The sequence below is a fragment of the Daktulosphaira vitifoliae genome, unplaced genomic scaffold (genome assembly GCF_025091365.1).
Source record: "Daktulosphaira vitifoliae isolate Bord-2020 unplaced genomic scaffold, ASM2509136v1 Scaffold_1, whole genome shotgun sequence".
Classification (NCBI taxonomy): Eukaryota; Metazoa; Arthropoda; class Insecta; order Hemiptera; family Phylloxeridae; genus Daktulosphaira; species Daktulosphaira vitifoliae.
Genome location: NW_026099572.1, coordinates 38,619,513 through 38,631,745, shown reverse-complemented (window position 1 = coordinate 38,631,745; position 12,233 = coordinate 38,619,513). Strand labels below are relative to the sequence as shown.

General features: G+C 23.7%; 1 protein-coding gene and 1 long non-coding RNA gene across 6 annotated transcripts in view; one reads left to right on the top strand and one right to left on the bottom strand.

The window, feature by feature from the left end:
* Positions 1–12,233, top strand: part of LOC126903720 (acetylcholine receptor subunit alpha-type acr-16) — a 72,521-nt gene that overhangs the window by 48,496 nt on the left and 11,792 nt on the right. For all 5 annotated transcript variants that reach the window (XM_050682177.1, XM_050682147.1, XM_050682139.1 and 2 more), the window contains exons 2-5: positions 843–982; positions 4,857–4,901; positions 8,974–9,083; positions 10,659–10,839. In XM_050682177.1, the coding sequence (XP_050538134.1) occupies positions 843–982; positions 4,857–4,901; positions 8,974–9,083; positions 10,659–10,839 (476 nt within the window). The remainder of the gene's footprint in view (positions 1–842; positions 983–4,856; positions 4,902–8,973; positions 9,084–10,658; positions 10,840–12,233) is intronic.
* On the bottom strand, positions 4,862–7,594 carry LOC126903838 (uncharacterized). The gene is made up of 3 exons (XR_007703620.1): positions 7,021–7,594; positions 5,827–5,980; positions 4,862–5,079 (listed from the first exon to the last, which is right to left on the bottom strand). It is a non-coding gene; the product is annotated as an uncharacterized LOC126903838 (long non-coding RNA).

Genomic DNA, 12,233 nt, shown 5'->3' with positions numbered 1-12,233 from the left:
CTATTTACAGGAAACGAGGGAAATTTTTTCAATTTGTAAGGGCAATGTCTTCATCATTGTGTTATTTTGACGCAAAGTTTAAAGAAATCGAATCGGTGAAAGCTGAAAAAAGTGGTGACAGACATAAAAAAAAAACATCATAGTAAAATTAATATCTTCTCAGCTTCGCATGGAAGCTAAAAAAGTAGATATTAAAACAGTTATAAAATTAAACATATTTGAAATATATTTTTAATTTTAAAAGATATTAGTTATAAATGCTTAATTCTCATTCTATGAAAACAGTTTTTCACATCACTAAAAATTAAGGTAAGATTTATTCATTGAAATCTGAAAAAGGCATATTTTATAAAAAAATTTCCGAATTTTCACATACATCTATTAGAAGTTTTTAACACATGTAAGTGAAAACATTGATAAATAGTAACAAAAATGCTATATCTGTATACTGAGTTGTGTCACTTTATTTTAAAATTACATAATATGTGTTTAATACGTATGTATTCAAAATGTCAGTATAATACAAGGAAGTTTACGAAAAAAAATACAAATTTAAGTGACACAAATTTTCTAATGGAAAAAATTACATGTTTGAATATGGTGTATTTTAATGTAAACAAAATACTTGAACATAAAATCATAAAAATAGAATAAGTAACTTTGAAATAATACATTTTTGGACTATTAAAACGCCATTATTTCAAAACTATATCTTTGAGTTACTATATGAACATTTTGATAGTATGATATGTGTTTAGTATTCTCTTAAAATGGTTCTATTTGAAGTTTAATTAATATTTATAAGTATAGTAACTAATTCATCTGTTTACTTAATGTTTTAGAAAGTATTCAAGGCAAATTTGAAAGAGCTTTATTGGATGATCTATTAATGGAATACAATCCAATGGAAAGGCCAGTCTCAAACGAGTCCGATCCACTAGAAGTTACATTTGGCATTACACTTCAACAGATAATAGATGTGGTAATTTTTTTTTTTTTATAAAAAATTATATAATTGTCGCTAGAAGAAATTTAACAATGGAGTAATTTCAACGGTATTTACATTTGCGCACCATGAAATAAGTGCTTTTAAAATTTCGTCACGTGATCAAATAGTTATGTATACTGAGCACGTATTCTGTTAGAAATAATGTACGAATGACAAATATCTAATGACTATAACAATATCTACCCTTAGAAAAAATAAGGAGTAAAAAAATAAACGAAGTTGGGTGACACTAATAACCAAAGTATTTAAAATCCCTACTGTTAGAAAAATAATATACGACTGTGAAAACGAGATAGAAAATACATTATTATAAATATTAAAAAAAATGTACAGGTTCTATTTCCTATTCATTCATTTTTGATAATACATGGTTAAATTTTTTATTTATGTTTGCGGGACCTAGATAACTCAGGTAGCATTGGTCATTAGATATTTTCTCATTCCTCCGACCTTATTATTGATAGACTCCCATAATAAAATGTTATAGAATTTGCATATTAAAAACAAGATTGTATTAAATATATTTGTGTCAATTTAACATCCGAATATAAATCACTGTAAATCCTTTTTTTCTAGACAGCATCTTTTTTGTAATAAAATATAAAAATGGAATAATAATCTGAATATAATTTTATACATACATAATTTATGCTTATTTATATTATACATACTTTGACAGCAATATTAAAATTTCTACTAATTAGTATGATTTTCACAAGTTCTAGGAAAAGAGTGTCTATACTTCAATTTAATGATAACATTTGTTTTAACAATTAGACATTTAAAAATACTTTAATTTAATTTAAGCGTAACAGAAGCTTAAGTTTCTTTCAAAATGAGATGCGATGATTGTACTAAAACCTATATTTTCCATTTAGATACTAAATTACAAAAGCTTAGGTAGTACTACTAATTATTCGAAAACAGTAGTGGCGGGAAGGAATTCGTTCCAAAAAGAACGGATTCCTGGAACGAGTTCTTTTAGTAGGAACTACTTTCATTAAAAATTAATGAGGAATTAATTTATTTTTATAAGAAACATAAAAAAAATTTAAAGTTCCTTTAAATGTATTTACTTTATTTTTAGATAAATAAAAATGTATTTTTACGTTGATAATTAACAATATTTTTACATTAGAATATTACAGCCCTAATTATATATCCTTATTATGCCTTCATTATGTTATCGAAATTTTATACTTTTAATATACTAATCTGATCATAATGTTGTTATCAATGATATTAATAAATTATAACACTAAAAACATAATATCTTGAAAACACAAGATTATAGGCGCACTCTGAGGGTTTAGAAGGGCTTGGTCTCCCAATTCTATCACTCTCCCTAAAAACAACTATGAATATTACATGATAATTTGTATAAAAAAAATAAAGGAGAAGTAAAATCAAGTTAAATTCTTCAAATAATATGTTCGAATTAAGCCTATACACAGAATATTATGTTATACCGTATATAGTTTTTAACTATTGTTCTTAATATAATAACAGCAGATTTTTAGATATTTTATTAACAAAAAAGGAACATTGAGATGAACGAATTCAATTTATAATAAAATTTTTCTAACTCTGCCAAGCATCATGTACGAATATTAAGTCATCTTTCTTGTAATCGATGTATTTAAAAATAAAAAAAAAGTACTTATAAATTTAGAAGTATAAAATTTTATTTTATAACTGTGGCATATTAATTTTTAAATTACAGAATTAATTTTCTATTCAATAAGTATTTTAATACAATAATTAATGATGGATAATATACCTGAACAAAACGATAAAAAAAAGTTATTAATATTTTATCATAAGTATTTAATGTATATTTTATATAGATTGTATCTTTTTCTACAATAAAAAAATATCAATAGATATCAATGCAAAATCTCGTTAGTCTTACGTTGAATCAAAAAACAATTTATTTTTACCAGTGGCGTAATTAAGGATCAAGTAGTAGCTATTACTTCCCAATCTCATCTCCAAGCTTCTTTTTTTTTTTTGCTAATGAATATTTTTTTGTACATGAGACGAATAAAAATAATTATTTGAAAAACTTTCTTTTTAAAAAATCACAAAATAACTAATTGTAGATAATTATTATCTACAATCCCTATTCCTAATTTTTAATCGTTAGTTTTTAAACTACTATGAACAGTACATGGTAGATTATAAATCCAGACAATTATATAATATTCTTAATAATTAATTGATAATTTTAATCACGTCAAAAAGAAAACTGATTTTAATACGACATGTTACAATGAATACAATAAATTTAATGTTGTTTTAAAATATTTTAACAAGTTTTTGTTTAATAATAAAAGTTTTAGTCTTTTAATCTTCTAAATTCTACGTGTACACATAATTATGTGTATTTTAGATTTCCCTTAGATAAGCCCAGTAAGGTAAAATGGATAAAATCTCTACAAAATATTTTGCTTTATTTGTGAGAAACATTTCAATAAATTTATTGACTACACTATCAAATATAACAATTGTTTTAAAATGAATAAATAAATGTTTAATATTCCTATTAATTTTAATATTTTTTTTTTTTGCATTAGAAACGTGTTTGTTTATAAAAGTTATATATTTAGTTTTAGTATTGTGATATGGACACGATTAAGTTGGTGGGAGAGTTAGAAAACGTTAACCATCTGTTAACATAAATGTAGTCGCAAATGACATTATTGGTGACATTTATAGTCCTAGCTTTAAAACATGACTAATATTAAAATATTATACACATTTCATTCTTATGTAGACGTTACAATTAGTCGTTTGTAATTATCGTTAGGGCGCCGATTTAATAACTGTGAGTTATAAGAAATAAAATGCTTTAATTGGCTTATTTTAAAAAGTCGTGCTTTTATCTTTACTCTTATCATTATTGTTTTTATTATTAATTTTGAGATCACCTACGGCTGCCGGCTCCGATGACCGAGCTTATTCAGATCTCTCATAGGATAGAAAAGGAATTCAACTTATTTAAACCCGTTAGTCTGAAATGTTTTGTGACCCAATGAATACAAACCACTACGTTCAAATGCTAAGAATATGGAGATAAAGCATGAAAATTTTTAAATGAACACATCAGAACAGCGAGTTTTAAGAGTGTCCACATTTGCAAATTACGCAACCGGGTTCAACTACGTATCTTCGCTATTTAATTTTGCATGATTAAATTTCAAACTAGGAATTCATAATATATCATGCACCAAATTCGCATAATTAATATTTTATTCCAATATAGGTAGCTTGTGACCAGTTTCAAAATTTAATATCAGTTATTTATAAAGAAAATTATTTGTTCAAGTGTCAAGAGAAAATGTCAAACGATTTCCAGGTAGCCATGTACCCCAACCATTTAATCGATAAACTTTATGAAATCATGATACTAATATTACAAATTTTAGCTATAACTATGTATTATCTTATGAGAATCTATATTATCTTATATAACAAATTTATTAATTAAGATTGTTATACAAAGTTTTTAATATTTACCTTAACATACATTTAATATCAAGTGACTTAAGATATACAATAGCATACTTAGGGATTTTTAATGGCTTAGCTCTTAATTATAATATGACAGATAAATTTTAATTTATCATTAGATAAACATTTTTTTCTATAAACAATAGAAGTTGAGCGGAGATATATATATAAAAAATATATTACCTAAGTCCTACAAAATATTAATATACAAAAGATATTTTATAGAAAAGTTTTCGCTTGTCATTAAAAGTTATTGATATGATGAATTTTTTAAATTAATTAAATATTTAATTTTTAAATTAAATTAAATTAAAGTAATTTTTTTTGCTTTTAGGACGAAAAAAATCAAATTGTTGTTACAAATGCTTGGCTGGATATGGTAAGTAATAATTTAATTAACATGATATTATCATATAACTAATAATCGAATTAAATACAACAAAATTCTTATGCTCTAACATAACTTTTATTCATATCAAATACAATTTAAAACTCAAACTCGTCCATTACCACAGCCGGTAGACAGACACTCTTCTTACTGATGGTTATCACATAGGCTATATATAACATTGATTAAATTATAAACAGAATAATAACAGTATAGTGACATAACAGTAATTATAAACAACATCAATTTTATGTATGTAAATATAATCTAACTACAAATCAGGTATTCAATTGATTTACTTTCATAGAAAATTATATTTTAGCTTCAATGCAAAGTAATTTTACCTATTTCATAATAGAACTAGCGAAGATGAAACTCGGCGAATTTCCGTCCGAATAGTTGAGTTCAAACTAAGTGAAATTTGAAATCATAAAAATTGTAAAATTACAAATATACCAATTATGAAATTTAACAGATTCCCATCGAAGCGTTTTTTATAATAGTTATGTTGACCAATATCAAATATCATCTATACTTGTCCCGACTATGTCATGATACCACTTTGCTAACTTTTTTAATACTGCTATATAAAACTTTTTTTTTTAAGTCGTTAAAAACTTTAATTTCTTTATTTTACGAAAGTTGGTTATAATTTTTTTTTTTTAAGCTAATTTAATATTTAAAAAATTGGACATAATTGCGATTTAAGGTAATGTTCTTGGTTTTTGTTTTTTATGCTCAGAAACATAAGTGTTCCTATGACTAATATTATAATTTTATTTATCAATTGAATAAATTAATTTATAAGAACAATTTAACCCTACAAAATTTGCTTTGTTAGTTCGTTGGTTGTTGATACTTTTAAGGGTAAAAATATGTAAGACAAGTAACATGCTTTAACATAGATTTTACTCACTCAACCTTACTTGGCACCAATCCATTCAATTACATGTGTATCAGACTTTGCTAAAGCATATGCTGTGTTCATGTTTAAATGCCGTAAATATGCACTTCGGTTATTTATCCATATGTTCAGAATTAGCATAAAAAGAAAGCAATTCTCCCTTTACCTGAATAATAATAATAATACTTAATTAATTAAATTGAATAATAATTTTACTTAGTAGTTTAAAAATACCGTATTTTATTTTTTAAAAGTATATTACATGTATTTATAAAAAAAAGTCTTAGATATACAACTGAATTGATCATTTGAGAAAAAACAGTAAGTAAAAAAGAATTATTTATAAAACATATAATTTTTAAATAATAAATATGATTTCAAATATTAATTCTCAATATTTTATTGATTGAAATAAAAATTAACAACCTCAACAAGTTTTAAATTTGAAATACAAAATGTTTAGCAAATCATTTATTATTTTTCATTATTTTTAAGAAATTAATTAGCATCATTTATATTAAGATTGATGTTACTATTATAAAATAATACATTGATTATAAAAAGCTAATTTTGAGCTTTTATAATGTATGGAATTATTTTTTTGATCATTTTAAAAACGTCAAGGTGATACTTTGAACGCAAAGCCCTCCAAATATAATATTTTAATTCTAGATTTCTTGAAATTTTATTCTAATGAGATAACAACTTTACAGCTGAAGCTGCTCAGTTGCATTAATTATTAATAATAATAAGAAGAAATAATTATAAGAAATCAAGTAATGGGTATAGCTAGGGAGACTACAAATGCTATATTAACTACGTTTATTTTTAAAATGAATTGATTGAAAAAAAGGTTCAAAATATGAGTTTGTTGAGATTTTTTCGATTATACACTTCACCGTTAAAACATTTAAGTTTCTACCTTAAAAGATGACAGATCCACTTTCGCTCATTTTCCAGGAAAGATGAAAAACTGTCTAGAATATGGTATATTTTCTACTATAATTTAATGCTCTATATTTGATATTTAGGTGATCTAAATTAAATCTATTTTGTAGTAAGTTAGTATTTATGATAACATTAAATGTTAAAAAAAACACAACACAGTTGTCGCAACATAGTTGGAATAAGTATGCAAAGGGTTCAAAAATTAAACGAAACAAGTTTCTATTCTCATTGTTAGTAACAATTGACCTGTTTTCTTACCTTACTGAACATTCTGTATATGATATCTGCCAGTGATAAACACCGCTATGCTTAGATGCAAATCTGTAAATAGTTTAAAACTTTAATAAATATAGTATAAAATTTATATTCAATATTTTTTTGTAATTTTTACAAATAAATCATTAAAAACATTTTGATGCGACTCTATTGTGAAATTTCACAATAATTTTAGCTTCGATGCAAAGCTGAGAAGGTATTAATTTTACTCTGATGTATTTTTTTTGTGTCTGTTACCACTTTTTCTCAGCTATCACCGAACCGATTTCTTACACGATACGTCAAAAAATCTCAAATCCTACCTAGTCGAAGACATTACTCACAAAAGTTGAAAAAATTTCCTCGTTCCTCGTAAATGGGGGAAATGTCCAAAAATTACAAATTTAAAAATCTTAATTTTTGACATTTTTTCAATTTTATTTACTTAAAACTGCCATAATTTTTTTTAAAAATGACCAAATCGATATTTTTTTTTTATGGATACATGAGGTATTTACCTCTCATGAATAAAATGAGAGGTAAATACCTCATTAATTTTTGAAAGTATTCTGGAAATACTGACACTTTTATATATTTTAAATTCAGATTAATGTATTATACTTTATTATGGAATAAAAATTTTTCACGGTGAAAATGGTTATCCTATGTTATTTTTATGTTAAAATTCTCGATTTTATATTTAAAATTTTTAACTTTATATTTCTATAACTTTATGCAAAATGTATGGATCATAACAATTTTTTTATGACAAGCACTATTTATATACTTCTTTTATGTGACATACATATTTTTTAAATCAGACCATTTCTTTTTTTACAGGGGGGGTTTAAAACTTAAAAATGCATAAAGAATGAATAAAGAATGAAAATTCTTATAGACCAGTGAATTTATTTATAAATAACAAACAATTTTTTTTTTTTAAGTATTGCATCAAGGCTTTCAACTTTTATATTCTTGATGACCGATTTCTTATAGCAAAAACCCTTGTGCGTGGGTGGTGATCTTTATCATACACGATTTTTTTTCTTTCAAATCCTTGCTGTTCTTAGGTTTTTCATTGGGTTGTAATAAAAAAAGACGTACCAAAAATAAACTCATTGTTTCTTTTATATTGTATTAACATTTTATTAGTATGAGTATTTTTAATAATAAGTTAACCAGTTTGAAAATGAAGAAAAAATATTTGGAAAATGTCATTTCTTACGGTAGCGTATTTTTGAGAAATGTTTTTAAATTTCTAAAATTGAGGGAATATTTCAAATTTATCGTTACTAATAGGTTCAACTAGATTAAAATTCGGTTTTCTTGACGTATAAATCATTTAAATCGATCCAGTGATGGTTAAGAATTTTCATTCGCATAGAAAAAAACCCACATTATGGTAATGCCTGTTCAGTTTTGCATGGAAGCTAAAAAAAAATTATTAAAATAGATTTATCGTCTTTTTTCAGTTAGTGATTAATTTAATTATACCAATTTGTTAAGTAAAAGGTAAAATTACAAAAATTAAAAAAGTTTACACATTAACTTTGTATATACATTTGAAATTTTTTTTAAATACAAGCAAGTATTTTATTGTTTTGTACAATATTGTAATATATAAATATTATACAGTATTATAATAAGTATCATTCAATTTACATCACTGCTTTTTCTATAAAACATCAACTTATAAGAATCAATCAATTCAACTAGATAAAATGTATTGAACATTTTATGTATAGAATAAAAATTTAATTTATGTCTATACATATTCAAAATAAAACTTAATATTAATAAATATAGAACTAATTAAATACTGAAGAATAAAACTCTATTCATTAATTTATCAATTAAAATAATAATTAAAAATAAACATTGATGAATTTAAAATAGATAAGATCATTGTCAGTTATAACAAAATTGTTAATGTGCTTATTATTATTCTTTTTATAGGAATGGGTGGACTATAATTTAAGGTGGAATATATCAGATTACGGGGGTGTCATGGACTTAAGGTTTAATCCAAATAGACTTTGGAAACCTGATATACTTATGTACAACAGGTAAGTAAATATAATTATATGATAATCTAATGAAATTAGCTTATATTTATTATACTTAAAAGATATAAAATATATCACACTAAACTAATATTAAAAGTATATTGTAGCTATTTTTCCAAAGCCGATTACTCAATTTAATTCACGTATTTTACAGGATATCAAAAAACAAATAAACGTTAATAATAATTAGTGTACATAAATATTTTTTAATTGATAAAAACACACTGCTTCGATCGAGACAGTTTGTCTTATTTTAATATACCTTTTCTATTTTTAATAATGCTAAAAAAATATCTACAAAATAAAAAGTGTAAGGTGCATTATATTAAAAAACATTATATTAAAAAAATAATTTGTGTTTCGATATAGTAGTAATAATTTTTTTACAATAAAAAAATAATGCATAATATAGATATTTGCATTTGAATATTTGGAAAAGGCAAAGAAGGCAAAAGGAAAAGAATTATTAAAAATTGAGCTTTCCGTTTACCTATAATTAAAAATTATAACAATTCAGAGTATAATAATACAATAATGGTTATCGAATTGTCAAAAGTTTATTTCCCTATCAATAGTAAAAAAAAATAATAAGTTCCCACTTGACTTTCAAAAGATACCTCTAAAATCTACCATTGTAAATAATATTTTCTTACAATATACATAATACTTACAATGGTTTACAAAAACAAATTAAATTTCAATCTATATATTTTTATAAAAAAAACATTATTTAACAAAATAATGGGGAGGTAGATTTTTAATTAATCACTCTGTATATATAATAATAAAAAGAACTTATTCTATATTTCTGCTCCTATAAGTATAATAAAAAATGTTATAATTGGCAAAATTATAAAAAAAAACTTTGTATAAAATATTCTTACTGAAAACATTTCTAGTTAAAATCAACTTTATGAGAGGATAGATTTTTCAAAAGGGTTAAATAATAAAAACTATCTAAATTCAAATCTTCAAATAAAATACTAATAATGTAAACTAAGTAAAATACCAATTTAATTAAAGTATTTTATATAGCAAACTTTTAGAAATTCATGACACCAATTTAATTAAATTTTTTATTTAAACTTAATTACAATTATTAATTAAAGCATTAATTAATGATTATTAATTGAAGGGTTTTATGAGAAAAAGTTTAAGTATAAATGGTAATTTTTCAGATTAATAAACAAAATATTTTTTGATGATGGTAAATAGGAGTTTTCAAATTGAAATAACAATAAAAAAAATTCAACTAATTTTGTAAACAAAATCGACACCACTAAAGATAATGAAAAACTTCCAATTAAATTAATAAAAAACCTAAAAATTTAATAATTTAATTTGATCTCACAAAAATCATCCAGTCAATTTCAATTTTTAAATTATTTATTAAAAAATAAATTTTAAATTAAAAACTATTATAATCAAATGATTTTTATAAAATACATTTAAAAAATGAATAAATTATAATATTTAACAGTTTTAATAAATTAACAAATGAAAAACTAACGTAAATAAATAATAAATAATATATATATATATTTAAATTTTTTACTTGAATTTAAAATATTTTAGCGCTGATGAAAAATTTGATGGAACCTACCAAACCAACGTGGTAGTTAAGCATAATGGTACTTGCCATTGGGTTCCACCTGGTATTTTTAAAAGTACATGTAAAATTGATATCACATGGTTCCCTTTTGATGACCAAAATTGCGTGATGAAATTCGGAAGTTGGACGTACAACGGATTTCAAGTATCTATTTAACATTTATTTACATTCATAGTTTTATGAAATAGTTAATAACATAGACTATATGAAAGAAAATTTGAAATTGTAACACTAGTCGTGTAAAGATGGTAAGTCGCGGTGTTGTCCATTAGTTGGTTTTAAGCAATAGTGTTAAGCCGCGTTAGTTATTATTGCTGCTCGGTTTGATGATTCCTTGGAAGTTTTAACAGTAGTGAAAACGCCATTACGGTGTAGATATAGAAAGCAGCAAGAGACTACAAACTTAACTCTTTCCCTCGTACAAGCTAATTCAACTGAAGTGGGTAACGTTAACCAACCTTCTGATTATAAAAACCAATTACTAGGCTGCAATTACACTTCAGCTGTAAGTGTAAAGTGATAAAATTTAACTTAAAATTTCTTTTAACTTTTAAATTTAAATTAATAAATTGAGGATTTCAGACCTTCAAACTTCAACCGCCTTACACCCAGGGCTTTAATCAATTTTTGTTTTTTTTGTCATTACTTTATGTTGATAACCAAATAATAACAATATTATTGCATTTTAAATAATTAAAAGGTTATATTTCAGTTTTGCGGTATTTAAATAATATCAACCTTTTATGTTTTACGTTTTTCAACATTCAAAAGTTACTGATTTATTATTTTTTTATATTTTTGCGATAGATTTTCATTTTATTATGAATTAACCTGTTATTTGTCGCATCTGAAAATTTTCCTCCCATAGTTTTCATGTTGAGAAACACTTGACTACTTGTACTTACATTTTTCACAAATTTATTGTACCTTATAATTTATAACTAATTATCAATACGTTTTCTGTTTATTTCCGTTCGATTTCGTTTTTAGTTATATATTTAAAGTTAAAAGTGTTTTTAAAATATTAATTAAAAACTATAATGTATTTAAAATAATAAACTCGAAAACCCACCAAAAAATACTAAAAAATCGTGGATAAATATTTCGGGTACAATGTTATCATTATCAACGCTTAACACCGCTAGGGATGTTATCATTAAGTAATATTATCACATTTGCCAGTTTACACAAATTCAATAATGAATTTTTCGATTGACCAAGATTCCAGTTAATTAAATTATTTATATTGCCTCCCTTATATTATGTTCTTAGTACTTCTTTAAGTTTTCATTTAGTTTTATATTTTTAATGGATTGATTATGTGTCAATAAATGTTCAGGCTCAGAAAATTTACCAACCCCTAATATTTAATGTTTCCTAAGTTTGACTTAAATATTTTTAAGCATTTTAATAGACTTTTACCAACAATAACTATTTAAATAAATATTTAGCTATTTATAATATATTTAGATACCTCAATTAATAATATATTATTACCGTAAGGTATTTTTCGAGAATAATATCAGAAATATTTTAAG